The sequence below is a fragment of the Sceloporus undulatus genome, chromosome 3 (assembly GCF_019175285.1).
Source record: "Sceloporus undulatus isolate JIND9_A2432 ecotype Alabama chromosome 3, SceUnd_v1.1, whole genome shotgun sequence".
NCBI classification, from domain to species: domain Eukaryota; kingdom Metazoa; phylum Chordata; class Lepidosauria; order Squamata; family Phrynosomatidae; genus Sceloporus; species Sceloporus undulatus.
The window spans coordinates 210545931-210569846 of NC_056524.1; the positions used below are offsets into that span (position 1 = coordinate 210545931).

Genomic DNA, 23916 nt, shown 5'->3' on the forward strand with positions numbered 1-23916 from the left:
TTGCAAATGCTATGCCTGCTTGGAAGTGGGAAATGTAGTTTTCAATGGCACAAGGGTCTGCCTGTGGTCTTGCAAATGCTAGGGGGGGCCTGCGTGGGTGAGTTGGGAAATGTAGTTTTCATGGCACAAGGGGCTGCCTGTGATCTTGCAAATGCGTATGCCGGTGCTTGGAGAGTGGGAAATGTGATTGTTGCAATGCGACAAGGGTGCCTGGCCTGTGGATCTTGGGGGTGCCGGACGGGTGGGGGGCTATGCCTGCTTGGAATGGGAAATGTAGTGGTTTGCAATGGCACAAGGTCTGCCGGTGGTCTGCAAATGCGGCCTGCTTGGAAGTGGGGAAATGTAGTTTGCAATGCACAAGGTCTGCCTGTGATCTTGCAAAGCTAATGCGCCTGCTGTGGGAGTGGGAAGTGGTTCTTGTAGAATGGGGGGGGGGGGGGGGGTGTTTGGCCCAAAAGAGAGTACACGGTGCCTCGGGATAGGCGAATGAGGTGGTTACGTAGAGTGTCCGGGATAACGAAAGAAGTGTGATGGGAAGAGAAACTGGTGTCGGATAACGAAATAGTTGTCGGGGGGTTACGAAATTCATTTCGGCGCGAAATTCAAATGCTGCAAAGTGCAGCTATAGGCTTTCCAGTGCTAACGGAAAGCCTTTTCGGGTTACAAAATTTTCGGGTTACGAAAGGAATGGCGGAACGAATTAATTTCGTAACCCGAGGTACCAGTGTACATTTCAGCCTTCTGTCTAGGAATAATGCCAAAATGTCCTCCATTTTGAGCATGCCTAAGAAACATGCATTTATATTAACATTTTTAAAAAAAGTATCAATTTTTTCATGTGTCCTCCATTTTTTAAAAAAACGTGTCCTACATTTGAAAATGTGGCCCTACATTTGTCCTACATTTGTCCCAGTTTGGAGGTCCTGCCTTATGGCAACCCTAGCTCTACTGTATTCACAGTATAGCATTCCTGGCATATATAACCCCCTATCAGTAGGATCTGTAAAGACTCTGATATATTTTTACAGAGATCTGTTAGCTTGCAATGTATGAAAGTTTTATTTTTAATCTGATAATCATGCAGCTACTTTTTAAAGTTGAATGAAAATATGCATTAAACTGATCAAAAATATGGATTAAATTGATCAAAATGTTCAGTAATAGGCACATCATGAAAAAGTGTATTCTCAGCTAATTTAAAATCTGCATTTGAACTATCCTTCAGCTCTTTTTGGCGCAGTTTGTTTCATGTCTGCATGACTCCTTACTCTACTTTATTTGATTTACCGTAGCATCCGAAGTAGTAGACTAAGGTCCATAACACACTGCAGAAATAATCCAGTTTGAGACCACATTAACTGTCCTGGCTCAGTGCTAGGGAATCCTGGGAATTGTAGTTGGTTGTGGCCCCAGAGCTCTCTGACTGAGAAGATTAAATGTCTCACAAAACTACAGTTCCCAGAATTGCCCAGCATTGAGCCAGCACAGTTAAAGCAGTCTCAAACTGGATTATTTCTGTAGTGTGTTTTGGATCTTAGTTTATAAAAGCTAATGCTACAACCTCTTTCGCTCAGTTAGTCTCAAAGGTGCTACAAGATCCCTTTGCATGTGAAAGATATAATTATCTTACCATGTATATATCTCTGGCTTTGCAGTTAATTTGAATGATATATGAATGATAGAGAACAGGAAAGCCAAACTGGATGTTTCTCTGCTGATTAATGATAGTGATATTCATTGCTAAGCAAATCCTTACTTCTTGAAAATGTGTGGGATGAGGAGAGCCATTTTTATTAATTGGCATATAAGAGAGCATTTCAGAGCTGGCAAAAAACCATCGGGAAAACATTATCTTTATCTGATTTGAAAAATGCTCCATGTTGTCAAATAGAAACGTCTGTTCTTCCTTTGTGTGGGCCTTAGCAGCATCTGTTCAGTTCTGGCATAAATCATGGCTAAATTTATTGGAAACCCATAGTAATTTTGTTTGAAATCACCTAGATTGATTGCTCTCTTATTCCTCACTTTGTTTTCTGTGGGCCCTTTTACAATGCACAGTTATAGAACTATGATTTCACTTTAACTGCAGTGGTTGCTTCCTATGTAGAGTTGCCATCCCGAGGACCTCCAAACCGGGAAAAATGTAAGACAATGTTTTAAAATGTAGGACCTTTTTTTAAAATTTCCTGGCCAGGAAATTAAAAAAAAAAGGTCCTACATTTTAAAACATTGTCCAAGGCCTCGCTGGGGCCTGGGAGACAGCGTCTCCCAAGCCCCAGCAAGGCCTTGGAGGACTCCGCGATCACAGAGCTGCTTCCAGGGCCTCGCCGGGGCCTGGGAGACAGTGTCTCCCAAGTCCCCGGCGAGATCTTCCAGGGCTCCGCGATCGCGGAGCTGCTCTAAGACTTCGCCGGGGCCTGGGAGACACAGGGCCTCACGGGGGGGGGGGGGAATCCCGGGGGCGTGGCCAAACCAGGGTGGAACCGTGCAGACCCGCCCCAAACTGGGAAAGTCCCGCCCCTAGGTGGGATATGGCAAGCCTATTCCTATGGAATCCTGGGGTTTGGTGAGGCATTAGAACTCTCTGGTTGAGACTTTTAAATCTGCCTTCCTAAAGTGCTAATCACAGGATGCCATAAGATGCAATCTTAGCAGTTGCAGTGGAGCCATAAGGCTATAACTGGGTAGTGTCAAATGACCCCAAGAGGAAAAGTTAAATATGAAGGCACATACCTGCAGTTTTCCTTCTATCTTGAAGCCAAATTTGTTCCACAGTGATGTGTACTAATTGACAGGGGTGTGGTGAAGCCTGGGGCCAAGCCGGGGGGGGGGGGGGTTGCAGTTACTTTTTCACCTTTCAAAACTAAGCTCCATGTAAAGAGCAGTATCTGCTACCACTATATATGGGATTTTTTTTACAGTTCTTTCCGAAACATTGGGAATACAGTCCGTTCCAGACCCCCCTGCAAATTTGGAAATCCGTGGATAATTTGGAAATACTCCATAGGCTTGAATGGCTACATGCTCCTGTGCACACCATTAACTTCAATGAAGGTCGTTCCTCCGCATATAATAAAAACCATGGATCTCAAGTTTGCAAAAATAGAGGGGTGACACCATTTTAGACATAACATTATAATTGCTGCAGATCGTAAGGACATAAGAGCCCTACTTACTCAGTCCAAAGATCTGTAAAGTTCAGCATCCAGTTTCCCACAGTGACTAATTGCCATTTGAAAGGTCACAAGGAGGACATGAGCATAATAACATTCTCCCCTTGTTTGTTCTCTCAAGCAACTGTTATTCAGAATCCTGCTGCCTGCAGTAATGGAAGAAATAATATATATCAGTTGTGACTAGTAATGTAGTCTAGCCCCTTTTAAATCTAAGTTGATGACTGTCACTACATCTCGAGGCAGCAAATCCCACAGTTGAGGTGGATGCTTGTGAAAACTTTACCTCTCTTTCTTTCATTCTCTCTCTCTGTGCCAGGTTGTGACCAGAGATCTGTGTACAGTATTCCAACTGTGGTCATACTACACATCTGTATACAGGCATTACAATAAGCTGTTTATTCCCTTTAAGAATGTACTCACTCTAAAATCATTCATTGTCATCTTCACTCCTTCTCTGGAGTGTTGTCCTCTGAGAACTCTTGTTCTCTACAACAGCATAGGAGCTGTGACCTTGGAAATGACATGCTGCCATCACATCCCAAAAGGCCTTATCTACTAACTTTTCTCCCTCTCTTTCTTAAAAGGTGTGTGTGAGAGTGGACAGTTCAGTGCTCTGGTCTCTGCTTTTTTGCTAAACATGCACAGATGCCTGACTTGGCTGTCTGCTTAATGTTTTGATGCTTGTGTCGTTTGGACAGAGACGCTTCTGCAGCTGGCTGTGTGGCTCAACAATTGGACTGTACAATACAGTGGGCTCTTGGTATCCACTGGAGTTTAGTTCCAGGACTTCCCATGGATATCAAAATCAAGGCCCATTATATACAGTGGCACACTAAGATGGTGTTGCTTATATAAAATGACAAAATCAAGGTTTGCTTTTTGGAATTTATCTATTTTTTAAAAAAATATTTTCAAACCTGGATACTTGAATCTGTGGATAAAAAAATCCATGGCTATGGAGGGCTGCCTGTACTTCACTGAATGGAAACTTGGATCAGTTTTATGCCCTGAGAACTGAGAGTAATAGCATTTAGTCAATGGTTGGGGATTAAGGAGAGGATTAGCTGGAACCCCTCTGGTCTTGATTTGCTATAAACCTGCTTTAGTATGTGCTTCTCTGGATTTATACTTTCAGTTTATACTCCAGATTTATAACTTGGACAAATTTATAACCTAAATTTTAGTTTGTGAACTGCATATCTTGTTGTATGTGTTAAAATCATTTCCAACTTAATTCCAGTTCTAAAGGAAACCCCAAACAGGATTTCCTTGGCCATTGTCTCCAGAGGAGGTTTGCCACTGCCATCTTCTGAGACTGAGAGACAATGATTTGCCCACGGTCACCCAGTGGATTTTCATTGCTGAACAGGGATTTGAACCCTGCTCTCCAAAGTCATAGTCCAATGCTCAAACTACTACACCATGCTGGGTCATATGTACATATAGTTATCTAAAATCAATCATACACTGAACTTGAATGAAAAGCTAAGCATACATTATTTTAATAAGCAGACTTTGCCAGTAGATCTGCATCGTGGCTTTTGCTAATCTAGAGTTATATAATGTGTTTTTGAATCCTCTTTTCCAAGCAGGAATTCAGTCTGAGCAGTTGCTTCATGCTGAAGTTTCTTGAAACCATTACAGTCTAGAGTAGAGTTGCAAGAACTGTAAATCTTGTAAAGGATTTTTTCCTCTGTAATTTACTGCCTGAGCTGTAACTTTCTAAAGGATTATCCCGATGGATATAGTCCCCTTTACTATAGCTGTTTTTCAACTTAATTATAAACCAGAGGTGAGAATCATGTGGCCCTATTAATGTTGGATTTCTATCAGGTGTAGCCAGTATATCCACTTGTGAGGAATGCTGGGAGCTGTAGTCCAGTGAAGTGTAGAAAGCCACATGATTCCCAGTCCATCTTAAATAAATGAAATGGAAACCCCATTCCTTCACTTTGCATAGATCAGGGGTAGGCAACCCTTTTGAGCCGGGGGCCGAGTTGCTGTCCCTCAGACAACTGGGGGGCCGAAGCCAAAAAATAAATAATTAAATAATGTTTTAAAAAATTAAATATATAAATAAACCAGGACAAATGTAGGACAAAATTTTCAAATGGAAGACACTTTTTTAAAAAAACGAAGGACACATGAAAAAATTTGCTGATTTTTTAAAAAAATGTTAGTATAAATGCATGTTTCTGAGGCTTCTATAGACAATTGCCCCCCAAAGGCCCCAGCGGCAATCGGCGGCAGGACCGGGCTGGGGCCGGTCCCAAGGCCTTGCCGGGCTGCATCTGGCCCGCGGGTTGCCTACCCCTGGCATAGGTGATTGAATTACTTTTTATTACTTGACACTGGGAACTTCATTACATCAGGCTCATCTCCCGCTAAAATAGTTTTGAAAACACTATACAATCAGGATTCTTCACTTCCCTGTAGCACCTTCAGAACCTTTCTGGAATTGCAACCTTTGTTTGTGCTAACACTTTATCACCCACAGCATTTGTGACTGCTCACCTACTATCTCCTCAAAGACATCATTCCCATTCCTTTTCTTAGTGTGGCACACACATACACAGATGCTTCCCCCCCCCCTCCGAAATATAACATGAAATGAAAACAGTCTTAGGTTTAAGAAAAAGCATTTTTTCGCTTTTGTTGTGGCAGCTTCCTGATTTGGAATAGATTTGATTACTTGTTGGCAGATGAAAGCCAGCAGCTAAAGTAATTACCTGGATGACAGAATTGGGAGCATACTTATCAAATTTGCAGATGACACCAAATTAGGGGGAATAGCTAATACCCCAGAGGACAGGATCAAGATTCAAAATGACCTGAATAGACTAGAAAGCTGGGCCAAAGCTAACAAAATGAAATTCAACACGGAGAAATGTAAGGTATTGCACTTAGGGCAGAAAAATAAAATGCACAGATATAGGATGGGTGACACCTGGCTGAATGAAACTACGTGTGAAAGGGATCTAGGAGTCCAAGTAGACCACAAGTTGAACATGAGTGAACAGTGTGATGCGGCAGCTAAAAAGGCCAATGCTATTTTAGGCTGCATCAATAGAAGTATAGTGTCTAGATCAAGAGAAGTAATAGTGCCACTGTATTCTGCTCTGGTCAGGCCCCACCTAGAATATTGTGTCCAGTTCTGGGCACCACAATTCAGAAAGGACATTGAGAAACTGGAGCGTGTCCAAAGGAGGGCGACAAAAATGGTGAAGGGTCTGGAAACCATGCCCTATGAGGAACGACTTAGGGAGCTGGGGATGTTTAGCCTGGAGAAAAGAAGGTTAAGAGGCGATATGATAGCCCTGTTTAAATATTTGAAAGGATGTCATGTTGAAGAGGGAGCAAGCTTGTTTTCTGCTGCTCTAGAGAACAGGACCCGGAACAGTGGATGCAAACTACAGGAAAAGAGATTCCACCTGAACATTAGGAGGAACTTTCTGACAGTAAGGGCTGTTCGACAGTGGAATGCACTTCCTCGGAAGGTGATAGAGTCTCCTTCCTTGGAGGTCTTTAAACAGAGGCTGGATGGCCATCTGTCAGGGATGCTTTGATCTGGATTTCCTGCATGGCAGGGGGTTGGACTGGATGGCCCTAGTGGTCTCTTCCAACTCTACGATTCTATAATTCTATGATTCTATGATTCTAGTGATTAATCTGCCAGCAATTAATCAGGTGTGAATGTTATTACCAAGAACTGCAGAACAGGGATAATAAAATAAGGCGGGTTACAAACCGCCACTTGGGACGTCCTCAGGACGTCCCAGTTTAAAAAAGGGGCGTCTCTTCCAGACGCCCCTCTTCCTGTTACGGACTCTGTCCGTAACAAATGGCGGCGGCCGTTCCACATGGCCGCCGCCATCTTGACGTAATGGACGCTGTGCGTCCGCACGTCGCGCGGCACTAATGACGTCGCGAGTGCGCCATTGGCACCTCGCGGCGTCATGAGCACGACGCCAGAAGAAGCTCCATTTTGGAGCTTCTTTTTTGCTCTGTAAGGGAGCCGCGCGGTTTGGCTGCGCCGGCTCCCTTGCGGAGCAAACAGCAGCGCCGGGAGACCGCTGCAAAGCGGTGGTTTGTAACGCCTCTAAATGTTTTTTAAACTGTCCATTACTAGGCATGTGTGAGTGAGACTTTGGAACTGGGCAAAAGGAGGTGGGGTGAGGGGAGCAGAGAGCAAAGTTTTCCATTCTTGGCTTCTCTGACAAACCCCAGGGCCACAATTGAAAGGAAATCAAATAGAAATGTCTGCTCCTTCCCACATGATAACTGGTAACCAGAGGGCAGCTAAGCCACACCTAAAATCTGCCCCCCTGATCATCCATAATTGGCATTAAAGCAGAAATGAATTATTGATTTGCAAATGATAGGAGGACAGTAGTGGAAAAGAAGGTCATTAATAAAGTTTTTGTGTTAATGAAAAGAAACGCTTTCCATATAGTCCCCCACCAGGAGAACAACAGAAGAGAACCGATATAATGTGATAAGCCTCAGCAAAAGATGTGATTATCCTGCTCCAATTGCAATTTACTGCCTTGTGATTAAATTCTTCATCAAGTAGGCCTTCGCTTTGCACTGATATCCGTAGTACGTAATGGTTAAGTATAGGTACGGTTAGCAGGTATGGTTGTTTTAATTACCTATTTTCCAAATTCTTTTCTTCATACTTTCTTCATTGAATTTAGGAATATTCTCTGCAGCCTATCTCTGTCTCAGCTCAGCTAGGGTCCATTCACAACACAAAATTATAGTGCTATTATTTTAACTGCCATAGTTCTATTTTGTGGGATCTTGAGATTGGGAGTTTAGGTAGGGATATTTAGTATTCTCAGCCAGAGCACCCTAATGCCTCACTAGACTACATATCCCAGGATTCCATAGGATGGAACCATGACAGCTGAAGTGGAATATGGACTAATGTGAATGAGCCCATGCAGGAGTAACTAAGAGGGAGGAGGGGAGAGAGAGAGATTGAGAGCATGGAACATCCTGAGACAATTGAGTATCACCACTTTATACAAAACCCTGGCTTGTTTTGGAATTCTCCACACTTCTTTGGGCATGTTACATCTGTTAGGTCTGGCTCCAGGTTTGAGGGTGCCCTGGGCAAGATAACTCTTCTGAGCCATCTAGGGTCGCCCTGGTAGGTAACCTCTGAAACCTACCATGAGTGAAAGGGATAATGGGATTTAGTGGTGATGCTGAATAGAACATTGTAGCTTTAGCTGCCTGGTACTTCCTCCGTCTTGTTCTGTGAACCGGAATAGTGGACAAGGCATCTGTAGTTCATAGTATATTTGAAAGCCCACAGGTGTTATAGACAATGACAGTGATAGTGGTGGTGGTTGTAATTCTTTTACTTGGGACATCTCTGCATAATACTGAAGCACAGACATGGGGGAAGAGGGAAGCAGCCTCTTCTTTCTCCTTCAAACAGATGCCAGCCAGAGTCTGTGAACCTTGGCAGTTGTTATACCATGCTGGCTGCTAGTGCTTTGCCTGTAACGAGTGTTCAAGGTGGTAAAACCTATGAGAAGCCAATCATCATTTCACATTGTGTCTCTGGGCTTTGGGAAGCTTTTCCTTAGTATGGCACAGATTAATATTTGAACTGGAGAGTTTCAAGAAAGTTCCTGTGGCTGCTATCCCACAGATAATCAGAAGAGACCTGGGAAAGCTCTGTGGTGGAGTAATTTTAAAGTGTGGATCATGACATGTTCCTGGTTGTGTAAAGTGTTTCTCACTTCCCTGTGTTTTGTTTTTCAATCTAAGCAGCACTGCAGTAGCTTCTTTGGCACAACATTCTGACTTTTTTTAGGTCATAAATGACTTATTAAAAATGGCTATGTGTCTGTATGCCTTCAAGTCACCTGTCAACTAATGGGATTCCAATTAATTTCATAGGGTTTTCTTAGACAAGGAATACACAGAGATGGTTTTGCCAGTTCCTTCCTCTGAACTACTGCACTTGGTCTCCCATCAAAGTACTAACTAGAGCTGCCCCTATTTAGCTTTCAAGACCAGACAGAATTTGGTAAGATAAACTCAGTTTTGTTTCCTCTGTACTGTCCTAAATGCCTATTGCAAGTATCTAAAAGACAAGTTAGCATCCTGGAAAGCTCGTAGTGAGCCACTTGCTCTAACAAAAGTTGGAGGGGAACTGTGGCATTAGGAGTCCCTCTGTCTAGCCTACCTGTTCTTTAAAGAGCCAGCTCTCTGGTTTGAAGAATGCTTTTTCTTTCTGTGACTTCCCACCTGACATTCACCTTGCACCATTGTGGAGGCAGAAAAGTAGGTGGTATTTGATCCTTCAAGCTAACTGAGCTCAGAGGAAGGGTTGGAGTTCCATAGGCTCCAGCTCACTAGTCTCAGATTCATTATCAGAAACCCCATCCAATTCTTCAGCTGTTGGTGTAGATAGAAGATCAAAACGCAGTGGTCTTATCCCTTTTTGAGTGAGCTTGAGGCCCATATCATTATACTGTATTCTGTCTAGCTTATTATGCTCACCTGACATGACTATTATTGATTACAATCTACTTCTCATTTAGAGTGATCTTACATTTCTTGGGTTCAGGTCTTTTTTGCTTATTACAGAAATGTAGCCTGATTTTTATACTGTCAGCTTTTCTTCTGTAATTCTTTGGCCATAAACATAAAGTTAGTTGGGCTTTTGCATAACTGCTGTGTCACAGAATTTATAAGCGCTAGTATGTCATCGAAAGAGCTTCCAGCTTTTGAGCTATGAATAACTTCACAGCTTTTAAATAATAAATTCTGTATGGTTGAAGAAGAAAAAACTCCTCTCCATTCTGTCCCATTTATCATTTAATAGCTTGAATAGCTCAGTGGGGCTATCCTAGCCTAAGCACTGCTTTTCTCATGGTGCAGAAAAATTGAAGCCTTTTTGTATATGCAAGCCTCCCTGCTTCTGTCTCCATCTTTATCCATCCAGTTCATCTGCATAGATGAAAAGCATCCCAAGGAAGAAATTCTTCTAGAACATGGCCACATAGCCTGAAAAACCCACAATAAATCAAAGATCTTTGCTAGGAGACCATACATGTTGCTTGATAACGACTGTTCCCCTCTAAATTTTTGTGGAGATAATGGAAGGACAGGCAAAGTGTGGAACTTGGGATGTCAGCTCCCAGCATTTCTTACCATTGGCTATGATGGCTGGGGCTAGGGAGATTTCTTGTCTAATAATATCTGGAAAGCAACAGTTTGCTCAACTCCAATATTAGATTTTTGACCTGAAGTACTGAATTACTGCCCTCCTATTTCTACCTTTTTACTGACCATCCTAGAATTGTTCCCCAGTGTGATCCTAGACTACAAGTGAAAGAACTGTATGTAGTAGATGGAATCTTGGCAAAAGCTATGAAAAATATTTTTAAATCAGTTGGTGTGTTTTGAAACTAGTTCTTTTCAATTGCAGGGGTGTCACAAGGAGGGGGGGGGTTGCGGGCCATACCAGGTGATATCCTGCAGGGGTTGTGATACCACTGCTCCCCAAATATTTGCCTTTTGGCAGAAATGGGCTGTGACATTCACCTGCGTCCCCTTAAAACACTGAAAAGATGGTGTGAGTGGGGTGAGGCTCAGTGGGAGGAGAAAAGAAAGAACCCAGGTTTAAAAAATTATTTTAAAATTTTCTTTAAAAACATTACATCTTACCAAATTTTCACTTTAACCACATGAAACAATGTGCACGTAAATACATTTTGGCTGTGTGTATGATACTGTAATTTAAAGGTATAATTTTCTTTTTGCTAGTTGTTTGTTACAACTCTTGCCATTACAGCCAGTGATATATGGGAATTATGGTTTATGAGTAACATTAATACAAAAAACATAACTAAGGATTCTCTATGGATTGGTATGGGAGGAGGTCAGTGGAGGGGATGACGCCATGAGTAATCTTCACTGCCTATCCCTAGGGATGGCACTGCTCACTTGTGAGGATTGAAGGTCTTGTCCTCAATGGAATTTTGTTGTGGAAAGCACAGCAAAGTCTGTAAAGAGGTGGGGTAGAATTTTATGGTGGAATAGTGGACAATACCACTAAAGACTGCAGTGAGGGGTAAGGGCATAGCACTTTAAAATATTAAAACAAAATAAATTCATTCTCGCTATATACAAAGCAAACAAACAAACAAACCCAAATTAGCTACTTAGGAAAGAAAGGTCTGAGCCCAAACGTTCCTCTTACTCTGTGTGCAGGGAAACATGCAAAATTGTGAATCTCTTTTTCAATAACTATAGTGATTCTGTTGGATATATAAAGCATACCACTCATAGCAATAGCAACAGTATTTACATTTCTGTACTGCACAGAATGTGGTGGTTCAAGTGGTTAAGACTCTGACTCTTGATTACAAGATAGGCAGGTTGGCAGTTTGAGACCCGGGTGCAGCATGGTGAGGTAAGCTCCCATCACTAGTCCCAGCTTCTGCTAACCTAGCAGTTCGAAAGCATGCAAATGCAAGTAGATAAACAGGTACCATTCCAGTTGGGAGGTAAACAGCACTCTGTGCAATCATGCTGGCCACATGATCACAGAGTAGTCTCTGACAATGCTTGCTCTTCGGCGTAGTAGTGGAGATCAGCACCACTCCCTATGGTTGGACACGACTTGACAACCTTTTCAACAGGGGATACCTTTATCTTTACTGCTTCATAGTGAACTCAGTACTCTCTAAACTGTTTACAATGGCCCGTTCTGTACAGGCCTTTGCGGCGCCCCCGTCACGTGCTAGGAGTTGGCCGAGGACCTAGCGTCCATACCGGCCTCACCCCAGCACGTGACGGGGGCGTAAAAATGGCCGCACCCTATACACACGGGCGTGGCCATTTTTACGTGCCAGACGCTTAGTGTCTGCACGTAGCGTTGCGAAAATGATGCATTGAGTGCGCCATTGGCGCCTCGTTGCATCATTTCCACAACTCGAGAAGAAGCGCCATTTTGGTGCTTCTTTTTAGCTGTGCTGGGAAGCCTCACAGTTTGGCCACTGGGGCTTCTCGGCGCAGCTAATGACGGCGCAGGCAGAGCGCCGCTTTTCAGCACTCTGTAACGCGCCAAGGTGTAAGCCAGTTGCCCCCAACAAGCTGGGTATTTATTTTACTGACCTATGAAAGGATGAAAGACTGAGTCAACTTTGGAACCCTGTGATCAATCTCACAACATGGTGGCTGCCGTACGGCATTTAACCACTGTGTCACCAGAGCTCCCTCATGATGATCCCTTTCCTACAACAATCCACATCACTAATGGTTTTACTGTTTGGTAAATGATTCCTCAGCCTCTACAAGTGCTACTTCCACCTTTAGTTTCTTCTGCAACTGTTTAACAAATCTCCATTGGCATTGGCTTCTTTCAGTCATATTTATAATCTTTCTGCATTGAACGCAAAAGCATTATTATTATTATTATTATTATTATTATTATTATTATTATTATTATTACTATTATTATTATCCTTTATTTATAAAGCGCTATAAATTTACACAGCGCTTCTACATACAATCTTTTTAATTGGACGGTTCCCTGCCTTTACAATCTAAAAAGACACGACACAAAGGGAGTGGTGGTGGGGAAGGGGCCTCTCTAGTAGGATAATACATATAAAATACATAGCAATACAGGAAATGATTAAATAAAACAGACAACAAAAGAACATCAAATAGCAAGTGACAATTATGCAATGCCTGGGAACGCTGCCCTGAACAGGATGGTCTTCAACTCCATTTTGAAGCTGGTTAAAGAAGTGATGGCTCTTGCTCGCGGGGGAAGAAGGTTCCAGGAGTGAGGGGCAGTGAGAGAAAAGGGGCAAATCCGAGATGGGGCAGAGGAAATCCTGGGCTGGGACAGCAGACCTTGACTACCAGAACAGAGGGCCCTAGTTGGAAGGTGAGGAGAAAGAAGGTCTGATAAGTAAGGAGAGGCCAGCCCATGGAGGGCTTTAAACGTCGACAGCAGGAGCTTGTACTGAATGCGGAAAGGGAAGGGGAGCCAGTGAAGGGATGCCAACACAGGAGAGATGTGGTCAGAGCGGTGGGCGGATGTGATAATGCGTGCAGCTGAATGCTGGACAGAAATTAAAGGACGGAGGTGAGAAAGAGGAAGCCCAGCCAGGAGGACATTACAGTAATCAAGTCGTGAGACCACTAGGGCATGGACCAGGATCTTGGCAGTAGAGGTGGAGAGATATGGTCGGATTTGGGCAATATTGTATAAAAAGAATCTACAAGCCTTGGCTGTGGTCTGGATCAGAGGGACACACGACAGAGAAGAATCAAAGATAAAACCAAGATTGCGGGCTTGCTGGACTGGTTGAATAGAAATGTTGTCCACAGAGACAGAAAAGGAGTGTTGAAGGGTGGGCTTAGGAGGAAAGACAAGAAGCTCCTAATGTTATAGGTATTAGCAGAATGGGATTGATGAGAACTTTTGTATTTGGTTTTAAGTGAAAAGGACTATAGAGCTAGAAGGGACTTGAAATCCATGGAATCTAAGTTGTGATTCAAGGTAGAACATCCACATAACATCCCAGCATTTCATGGAACCATGATGGTTAAAGTGGTTTCAAGCTAATGTAACTATATACTGTAGTGTATAACTCATAGGTTTACTTGACTTAAATTGGCTGTTACTGAGGGCAATAAAACGGGAAGCAGAACTATCTCCCAGCCATGCTGAAAGACCACCTCCATAAGGATCTGGCCTCAACAGTGACTACTGGTAGCCATTCAAATAAATTGTGGCAGAAAGTGAGATAGGAAGCAGGGCCATTCCACCAATCATTCTGAAGTACCAGTACCTCCTCCATGAAAGTTCCTGTTTCAGCTGTCACCATCACCAGCAGTTCCCATAGAAGGTTACAGAGAGATTGGGAAACAGAAAGGAAATCAATCTGCTAGCCCTGCAGAAAGACTGTTTGCTTACTCACCTGTTCATTTCCAGCTTTTTGTACAGTGTTCTTTTACACTTAGGAACTTGCTGTCAAGGTCTGTTTCTTTCTTTCAGATGATTGTTTCTAAGCTGCCCTAAGAGCCTTCTTGGCTGGGGAACAGAAAAAATGCTTTTAAAAATAATGATGATAAAACTATACAAAATTGTAACCCCTATATAACCTGAGAATGTGAGACCTTATACAATGACCTATCTTGTGAGTATTGCGATTGTCCATCTTGATCAGTGCAATGGTAAATCTCAATACAGAATTCTTATAATGGCTGAAGAGATCTTAGTAGACAGAAGCTGTGGCTTTTATGTTTGTCTTCCCAAAGCTTTGAGTTCCCATTCTACTGTTTTCCATATTCCTCTCTTTGACTGTCTTCTTCCATCCCAGATTTGTGTGTGTGTGTATGTGTTCAAAATTCAGCAAAACTACTCTCTGCTATATGAGTCATTATAATTAAACCAACAAACATTTTGAATGCAGAACTTTAATTATTTTTACACAGATCTCTGGAATTGAGATGGAAGTACTAAGTATAAGTAACAAAATTAAAATGCAGTGAGATGAACAGAGCATGCCCTTCTGCTCACATTTTGCATTTTATCAAGAATATTTTACTAGCTTAAACTTCTGTCCTCTTTCATAACAGTTAGAAGAAATTTGCTGATTTTTCTCTGCATTTTATTTGTTTCTCAACACATTGGAATAACAAGTTCTGATACAGCATATACCTGAACAACTGTTGTTGAGAAAGGCTTTTGTACATGAGATCTTCTAGAGACTGCATGTCTGGTATGACAGGCTTGCTGCCTGTGTTTTGACTGACCTTGGGACTGACTGGGAACCTATTTGAAGAGACCATAATGTTTGCCCTATATTATTGACATTTTTCTTAAGTATATGTCCCTGATAAATATTTCTTATACATCTTTGATAATAATCAACATTTGGTCCCGGATTTAGGAGATAACCAATTTCACTAGGGCATGATAAATATACATTTTGTTTTTGACATGTTGCTTATTTTGTTTATTTATTAGTTATATTTATATTGTATCTTTCCCCAAATACTAGGAACCTCATGTCCTAATAAAACATTGCCATTGTGCCATACTCCTTTCAGGCTTTTCTCTTGCATCCCCAGCCTTCGAGGGAGAGGTGCCGGTCTCAAGTTATATCATGGCCCAGGCTGCAAATTGTAAAGTTCTTGGCTTAAATTTTGTTTGTGTTATAAATTCATTGGAGTTTATCGTACTGGCCCTGAAATGGGCCCAGTGCATTATAAACGTGTGCGGGTGGGTGCACACAGAACAGGATAAGGCCAACAACCCCATTTTATTGCACGCTGGAACGCCACCCTTGCCGCCGGGCATTCCAGTTGTGTCCTCGTTCCGTTCCAGAGGGCGCCATTTCTGATAACTGTTCTAAAGCGTTCTCAGAAATGGCACCCTCTGGAACGGAATGGGGACGCAACTGGAATGCCCAGCGGCAAAGGCGGCGTTCTGGCATGTGATAAAATGGGGTTCTTGGTCGCATCCCGTTCTGTGCATGCCCGTGCGCGCACACGTTTAAAACGCACTGGGCTCGTTTCAGGGCCACTACAATAAACTCCATTGTCTCAACCCCCTGTTCCCTATATGCAATATGAGGATAATAATACCAACACTTCTTACAGAATGATTGTTTATTGAGATGATATGTGTGAAGTACTTTGCTATATCAGTGCCAGATATTAAAGGTGGTTGTTATTGTTGTGTTCCTTCAAGTGATTGCTGACTTATGGGGACCTTAAGGACAGTGTTGCCAATCACCCTTGAAGGAAATCCTCTGATGCTGGGTTGGATCTCCCGGAAATTCCCCCAAATTTCCTGGATGGGGAGCTGGACTTCTGGGTCGGAGAGACGTGACTTCGGGATCAGGGGTCAGGGTGCAAGGCACTATGGGAAGGCTACAGGAGGTGGGACTTATGGGATGGGAGATATGTCGGGAGGCTTTTGGAGGCAGGAAGGTATGTTTGGGTGAGAGATTGAATTCCCAGAATCTCCCCGGAATTTTGACAGTCACGGAAATGACACGGAAAGGTTTTAAAATTCCCTGTTTCTGGGAAATTTCCTGGAAATTGGCAACACTGCTTAAGGACAACTTATCACATGGATTTCTTGACAAGACTTGTTCAGAAGGTTTTTGCCATTGCCTTCCTCTGAGGCTGAAAGACTGTGACTTGTCAGAGATTACTCTGTGGTTTTCCATGGCTGGAGATTTGAACCTTGGTCTCCCACACTGGCTCTCATATTAGAGGGAATGAATTGTAAAAGAGGAGTTGTAACTAGGATAGAATATTGAACTACATGGTAATTCCTAATACAGGTTGTAGATCAAGCCTTACTGTATAGTAGATCTTACATTAAATAATTATTTTTTGTGTGAGTTCAAATTAAAATATTTATGTTGCAAGTCATAAAAATGCAAAATATCTTTTCAGTAGAGCATTCATTTAATCACTCAACACATTGTGTTAAAGGGTTTTAGTATCTTGAATAAAATCCTTGATGACTAAAATAAATCACAATTAGCATGTAGTTGTTGCTCTTCCACCCCAAAAAACATTTAGACCTGAATGTTTAATGCATGATATTTAATGATGTAGACAGAATTGCTAACTAAAGCCATAACACTGTTTCTTCTTCTGCTATAGCAGAGCAGCTTCATGTTTCTATAACATGCAGAACCCATCCCAGGAGAATCTTGTGATTTTTTAAAATCTGTTTGTTGGCAGGCTGACATTTAATGAGGGCAGGTCAGGGTAGGCAAAGGCAAACAATTTTTGCCTTTCTTGGGCTATGCGGAAATCCAAGACGAATTTTTCACAAATAACACAGTAGTTGGCAAGTGGTGGCTGATAAAATGAAGAAAAATACATAGCACAAAAATGAGTACAACCAAGACCTATAGCAAAATAAATGGCACTCACCTGAGAATGATGAAACTAAAGAGGGTAGAAGAGGAGGAGATACATAATATTTAGAGGAGCAGCAGCAGATTGGCATGTAAGAATAGTGGAAAGGAAAGAGGCTTGGAGTGTAAGTCAGGCTCCAGAAATGCAAGGGAATAGAAACTAAAGCAAAATAATCTTGGGCTAAAGCAAGATTGCAGTCTTTCTATTACTTTCCATTTTAGGGATACTGGAAGGGCAAAATCAATGTGGTTGAGTAGACAACACTGAAGTGCCTTGGATTAATATGCATCTGCAGTTTTTCTTTGCTCTTTTGGATGATGGGGCTTAATTTGATATATGGCAAGGTTGGTGAGCCCCTCTCAGACCAAGGACCTAATTAATGCAACTCAGGGATGTTTGTGGTAGTGGTGGGGGGAGCATTCCAGTGGTAGATGGGACTGAACATGCCGCCTTAAAACTCTTTCTGCCAAGAACTAAGCTTTAGAAGAATCATTTCATCTTTTCCAAATGGGTAAAAATCCATATCATGGGAAATTGGGAAACAACCAAACAGTGTTATTGTGGTGAAGAGGGCTGTAAAGAGCCTTAGAAAAATCAGATTTGGGCCCCAGGATGGCTGGTTTTGGTCCCAGGCCTTGAGGCACCAAAACCATTCCCGATCAAATTGGTAAATATATGAGCTCAGGAATGCTGCTAACTCTTAAGATTTGATTAGCAATATTGTGATTTAATGTTTTACTTTTTAAAATGTGCTGTTTTATCTTTCAGGAACTGCTCTGTGGCCTGTGGTGATACTTGCAGAAATCAGTGGGAGGATCACCTGATAATCTAGGACTGAATTATAGAAAAGGGCTGTGTTGCCCAGTGGGCAGCAGCCTTACTTGACTTGGAAGAATGAGAAGGAATATACCCGTTTATCTTATGGCTCTCTCTGTGGTCGCAGTAATGGCGTATCCCTCCAGAAGGGCTACTATGGATCTTGATGCCACTCCTCGTATGACAATTGTCTATAACGGTAAAAAAATGCTCCTCCTTTCCTAGCTGGGCACATTTGCAATGTATATGAAGTTCTATTTATTCCCATATATTTTTATGATGATCTGTATATGCATTCATCATATATGCACATCCCATGTTCTTGCCTTTTATTACCTCTATTTGTGGATTTTGCAAGCCTTGTCACATTTCTGTAGCCTTCCACAGTTACTACTGTAGTTTATGATTAAAATGACTAATCCTATGGCACCTTTAAAACAGTATGACCGGAGATATGTTGTGCTTTGACAATGTCCTCCTTAGGCTTGAAGGAAATAGCTACCAGGTAACCAATGCTTTTTATGGAGTGTGAAGTGCTCATCACTCTGCTTGCTCAATGTATTGTCCTTAGTATTTATTTTATAGTCCACTATTTAGAAGTGGAGGCAAGGGGAGTGTCCTTTATAATCCTCTTTTCAATGCTTTAAATTACTTATGCATCAGATTAACTTCTTGATCCCGTAAATAAATCCTGGTATGATACAGGTTAAAGCACAAACTCTGTAAATCCTCACACCTTGTTTTGATGGATGCTCCTTCTCTAGTGTGTAACTATAATGTGTAGGACATATTGATTTGAAATTTATGTGCTTGTTAGTAGCAGATATTGCTGATATATATAGATATCTGAAACAAAGCTTTTGGGGTCTTTTCTTCAAGAACCGTATGTTGTTGCTGTGTCTTAAATTGTTTCCACATTTCTTGGCTAGATTTATTCAAAGGTAGTTTGCTGTTACTTTCCTCTTAGGCTGTGACAGTATGTCCAGGGCAAGATCACCCACTGGGTTTCTGTGGCCAAGTGGGGATTCACACTCTGGTTTTCTGGAATCTTAGCTTAACAATCAAACTATTAGATCATGCTGGCTTTCAGCCTTGAAGACAACTCCAACCTATGGAGACACTTTCATAGGATTTTCTAGGCAAGGTTTGTTCCAAGAAGGTTTGCCATTGCCTTCTTCTAAGACTGAATTACTTGCCTAGGGTCACCAAATGGGTTTCTTAGTTGGACAGGGATATGTACTCTGGTCTTTTGGACTCCTAATCTAGCACTCAGATTATTACACCAGACTGGGTCTCATAATTTTAGATGGGTCTTTTAGATCAAGGGTGGCCAGTTAGGATTTTAGGCATCTGAAAAGGTCAGTACATATCTTCTGATCCCTAACCAACCAGAAATTCAGGGGAGAAAAAGGTAGGCCTTCACGGACCATCATGGTCATACAGAATGAATATAAAAAGCAGCTCTAAATTCTGTTCCTGCTTCTTGTGTGATGCAGACTTGGAAGATCTACCAGAATTACAGTACTTGGAGGTATTTGCTATATTATGATTTAGTGCTGGAATGATAGGGATTTTGTAGTTTTGTATCTAATTCTGTCAGCTGTGGTGTGACAAAATGATGATGTAGCAAGTCAATTTGTTGACTTGAAAGATTTATGGAAGATGATGTAATCCTCAGTAAGAGAGAAATGAAGAGGATATACTCAGTTTTCTTTCAACTTCACTTTAAAAGGTTTGTGTGCGATCAAGGCATTACCTCTCAGTTTCTAGTTTTAGAGCTTTTCGAAAAATAGCTGCATCTAAATTTGACACTGATAATATGATAATAAAACTCTTTTTAGTTTCTAAGATCAGATTTGTGGTCTCATCTGATATTCTGAAGATAAAATTGTGACTTCATAGAGATGCCTGTGTCACCATTGTCATATCTGCAGAAGAGTAATCCTCCAAAATAATAGAGTGGAGACTGGTAGTCTCTTGGAATGTTCTGCCTGTCTCAGAAGTGGAGAACCTTGAGGTGAATATGTTCCTCCTGAGATCGTAGTCTGGCCCTCTGGGTTTCACCAGAAGGCCAAATTCCCTTCCCCATGGCACCCTTATTTGGTGGTTTCCTAGCTTTTGTACAAGTGTACCCCCCCCCATTTCCCCCAGCCTCTCCTAAGGCTAAAATGTACTCGTATTTGTGACCCTGGACATTTACTTCCAGCAAGAGGCATGATAAAACACAAGCAAGTTACTGGTCTTGTGCAGAAGAACAGTGTTTTTGGATGACATAATGATAGCAATGATGTGCTGACTTTGTTTTTATCTTGTGGCTGTTTATAACAATAGAGGAAATATTAGCTTTTGGTGTGCTTTATAACAGCAGAGGAAATATCACTGTTGATAGTCCTCAGGAGTTCCACCCTTCTTTCCTTGTCTTTCTATTATGGAAGAGGGATTCAGGGAAAACCTGCTTTTGAGAGCTGTGTGGGAGCTGCCTGCCACTGATTATTACATGCCAGATTGGAGCTGTCAGAGCTGCTGTCTTTTGCCTTAACATGCATGTCTGATTACATCAGCGTCTTGGAGCAATCTCCTCTGCTCCAGTTTCCCAGGAACCCTGAGGCATTGTGAACACATGATCACAAACTTCTTCATGAATGCAGGAGAAGGGTTTTTGTGTATGTGTGTGTTTATGAGGGGAAGGGTCAGAATTTTCCTTCTGCTTGCTTCTGTTACCTTGCATACAGAGCTCCTGTCTTGATTTCCTCTGTATGGCTTCTGCATTATTAAACTGTATTGGCCAGCCCCACCACCAAACCTGCTAAGTAATACCAAGATTTAGGATAATCTGTGCTCCTGTCTTGGTGGGTGGTGGGTAGGTGGGGGCAGATTGTGGGAAGCACAAATTTATGTACACAGAATAAAAATTGTATGTGATTTATTCTGATATGAAGTTGATTCATTCTACTTGCAAAATCAGCATTCTAAATTGCTATTTTATGAAATAGGCTTGTGGTTTTGCTAAAGGCATTGACAATTTAGGACTTTATTCATGAGCAGCATATTTTGGAACTTTTTGTGTTACTAGAGGGGAGGGATTGACTAAATTGTGGCAAAAGAATGGGGCTAGTTTGGGGGCTTTGGAATTTGGAACTAGGAGAGAGAACTAGGAGAATGGAGGAACTAGTGGTAGTAGCTACAGCCCATATGGAGAACCTGCCCACTGATGTCTCCTCTTTTTGTCTTTTTACAGATTATTTCCTGTGTGCAAGTCCCAGTGATTTCAATGGGTCTGTTATAGTTAGGACTAAAATTGGATTTAGCTCAAAGTGTATATCTGAATTGCAGCTCTGTGGTGGAAAAAAATAGATGTAATAGCTCAGCTATTAGTAGATTGTAAACTTCGCTGCTTTTCTGTTGTTTCTGATGACCCCATGATATATTTTATAAAGTGTGTTACATCAGATTTCATGGGTAAACTATAATAAATTAAGTTAGCTATTAATTTGGGAAGACAGATAGTTAAACATTCAACATGAACTGAATGGCCAAAAGCAAAAACTTTTAAATCTCTGAAAAATTGGAAAGATGGAGTTAGTGTAACAAAATTTGACAATTCTGCTAGCAAATTCTCTATTCTGTGATATTTTTGTAGCTAGAATGGAATGTCTCTTTAAGATGGTTCACTGTATGAGTATCAATACTTTTGCCCAAGAACATGTTCATTTATGTTGGTCATACCAAGAACTTTAAAAATTTGTTCCCTTATTCTCTCTGTGAGCAGTCAGAATGTTTTTGTTCCTTCTCAGAGGATATAATAATTTACAAAGCAATAAGTCATGTTTAGGATATTTTTGACATCTCATATCAAGGGATGCCAGTTGTGCCAGTAGCTACTGAAAGCAATCCATTGAGTTTGAATTTCACATGAGATGTCTCTTCAGAATAGCCTGATGCAAATATTAACAATGCAAATGCTTTGCTGCTACTTATACTCTGTTTGTATGTTATGTGAGTGACATAGAAGCTGTGTCTGACCAGTAGGTTTCCAGAACTATGTGACATATGAACCACACATAGAGGAAGGGTGGAGCATCTACCTCTGCAGAGGTAGCAACTACATTGCTTGAATAACAAATGAACTGATGCTTAAGATAATTCTGTTTCTAGCTGTTGGTCGTGCTTCTTTCTTCCTTCTCTAAACTACTGGTCACATTAGTAGCCAGAGTGTTGGTTGTCTCTTAGGTAACTGCTTAAGACAGTACTTGTGCAACATATATGAGAAGGCATATCCTTCCCATGATTACCTTGCAATCTGTGCTTCTGCTGCTTGGGAACAAGAGAGGTAGTGAAAGAACAGCAAGGCTTGATGTTCTGTAGAAGCAAGGAAGTGAAAGGGAGCAGGTAAGCTATAGAAAGTGATGAGCAGCAGCTGACCAGTACTGGAGTGACAATTTCCGATCATTCAGAGGGACACAGAAGGAAGAGAAAGGTGGACTGGGAGAATTCATGCACCTGGTCTAGAAGTCTGGTGTCTGGACCTGGTGAGAAGATCATGTTGATGTTTTGCTTAAGAAAGACCAAGCAGTGGTCTTAGTGTAGAAATGAAGTTTCTAGTCAGATTTAACTGTTCTGACTGTACAGAATGAACCAACTCCCCCCCCTCCCAAAAAAAAAGACCTGCCCTGATCTCTGTAGTGTCTAGTGCACGTTAAGGGTGACTGTGCAGTGAAATAATCCCCAATAAAAGATCCTACAAAAATGAAATGATATCAGAACTTCTATCCAGATGAAATGGTGATCTCTGAAACCCTAGGGCATGCTTGGTCAGTATTTGGATGTGGAGTACCTACCTTGTTGAGGGCAAGTAGCTTACAGTTGTAAACCGCTTAGACACTGTTAGTTCATTATGAAGAGGTATATAAATGAAGCTGGTTTTTTTTAAAAATAAATGTAACACACAAAGCCTGTTGACAGTTCTAAGTAGGAAGCTATTAATTTATTAAAGGCTTTTATGTTTGCTCATTATTTCTTTTAAATCATTGAGGTAGCTAAATAAAAAATTACATGGCATCTTAAAACAGGCAAGACTTGGTTAGAATTTAATGAAGAAAATCTCTGTTGAGTAAGTGTAGAGCATCTCCTAGAGTATAATGGGAACAAGTTTTTAAGCAGTCTTGCTGCCTGGGGTGTCCCCCATTAACTTAGGTGGGGTAGAAACCAACAGAAAAAGGCGTGTCCCCGGCACCTCTATTTGCTCTGCAGGAGCGCTGCAGCAACCAAATTGCGCGGCGCTCCTGCGGAGCAAAAAAGGAGTGCCAGGAAGCAGTTCCTTTTTTGCGGCACACTTCTGCGCCCTAAAGCGCCAGTGACGTTGCGGTGATGTCACGATTGCGCTGCCCTGTTTGAAGGCGGTGTAGCTGCGACATCACCAGTATGTGCCGCCCACCAGGCAGCCCTCACTCGTGACGAGGGCGCCTCAAACGCCAGTCTGTTCTGGGACTCACTTAGTGAGGGGCTTGAAACAAGCTGATAGTTAGACCATTTATGCCCAAATCAGTTCCTGTTTTGATTTGCACAGCCTAATTGAGCCACTCATCTGGCAGGCCTTCCTAGTTGCTCCTCCTGAATTCCAGATAGGTATTTTCCAAAATGTACATCTGGAAGCTCACCACTGGATTACCACTTACTTGAATGGAAATAACTGATAGTGAAAAGTCAGCCTTCCTAAGTCTGCTTAAAACAAAAAACATAGCTTGTGTAATAAAACCCTGCCTAAGTAGTGAAGTACAATGATTTCATTGAATTGTAGAATAGAATCATAGAGTTGGAAGAGACCATAGGGGCCATCCAGTCCAACCCCCTGCCATTCAGCAACTCACAATCAAAGCACCCATGACAGATGGCCGTTCAGCCTTTGTTTAAAGACCTCCAAAGAAGGAGACTCCACCACTCTCAGAAGGAGTGTGTTCCACTGTTGATTACCTCTTACTGTCAGGAAGGTTCT

At 41.9% G+C, this 23916-nt stretch overlaps 1 protein-coding gene across 1 annotated transcript in view; it reads left to right on the forward strand.

Moving 5' to 3' along the window:
• SEMA4G (semaphorin 4G) overlaps positions 1-23916 on the forward strand; it is a 126348-nt gene that overhangs the window by 18770 nt on the left and 83662 nt on the right. The window contains exon 2 of the mRNA XM_042458498.1: positions 17877-18123. Within this exon, the coding sequence (XP_042314432.1) occupies positions 18003-18123 (121 nt within the window). The 5' untranslated portion in view covers positions 17877-18002. The remainder of the gene's footprint in view (positions 1-17876; positions 18124-23916) is intronic.